This window comes from Gavialis gangeticus, unplaced genomic scaffold (genome assembly GCF_001723915.1).
Source record: "Gavialis gangeticus isolate Ggan-Ray unplaced genomic scaffold, GavGan_comp1, whole genome shotgun sequence".
NCBI lineage: Eukaryota > Metazoa > Chordata > Crocodylia > Gavialidae > Gavialis > Gavialis gangeticus.
The window spans coordinates 28670470-28670959 of record NW_017728995.1 but is presented as its reverse complement, the minus strand read 5'-3'; the positions used below and the strand labels follow the sequence as shown (position 1 = coordinate 28670959).

Sequence of the window (490 nt, the reverse complement as noted above, 5' to 3'; positions counted from 1 at the left end):
CCCTGCTTCACCCCTCATGGCAGGGCTCGGGCGGGGTATCTGGGGGCTCTCCCACAGCCCTGGCCCCCGCTCCCCCTGCTGGGGACCCCTGGCACTGTGGTGAGGGAACAGGGCAGGGTGACCCCCTTCCTGCACAGCCCTTTCCACTCTGGGGCCGAGCCTCCAGTGGGAGCCTTATGCTCCTGCTCTCCCCACAGGGCCTGTGCCAGGAGCTGCTCCCACTCCCCAACCCCGTCCTGCTGCCCCAGGTGGACTTCAGCCTCCGCGAGTGGAAAGCCAAGACCGTGAGTGAGGTGGCAGGGGGTCAGCAAGGCCTGGCATCTGTGCTCCCACCATGTCAGGGACTGTGGGGCTGCCCCTACACATGCAGGAGCATGCCCCTGGCAGGGGAGGTGGGGAATGGATACCAGTAAATATGGGGCTTGCTGAGGGCTGTGCCCCCCCCCCAGCAGGGGGGACTATGTGGCCTTCTAGCACAGCCAACCATGCA

The 490-nt window shown here is 66.5% G+C and overlaps 1 protein-coding gene across 1 annotated transcript in view; it reads left to right on the top strand.

Moving 5' to 3' along the window:
* THPO (thrombopoietin) overlaps positions 1-490 on the top strand; it is a 15736-nt gene that overhangs the window by 9116 nt on the left and 6130 nt on the right. Inside the window, exon 3 of the mRNA XM_019503380.1 lies at positions 198-284. Within this exon, the coding sequence (XP_019358925.1) occupies positions 198-284 (87 nt within the window). The remainder of the gene's footprint in view (positions 1-197; positions 285-490) is intronic.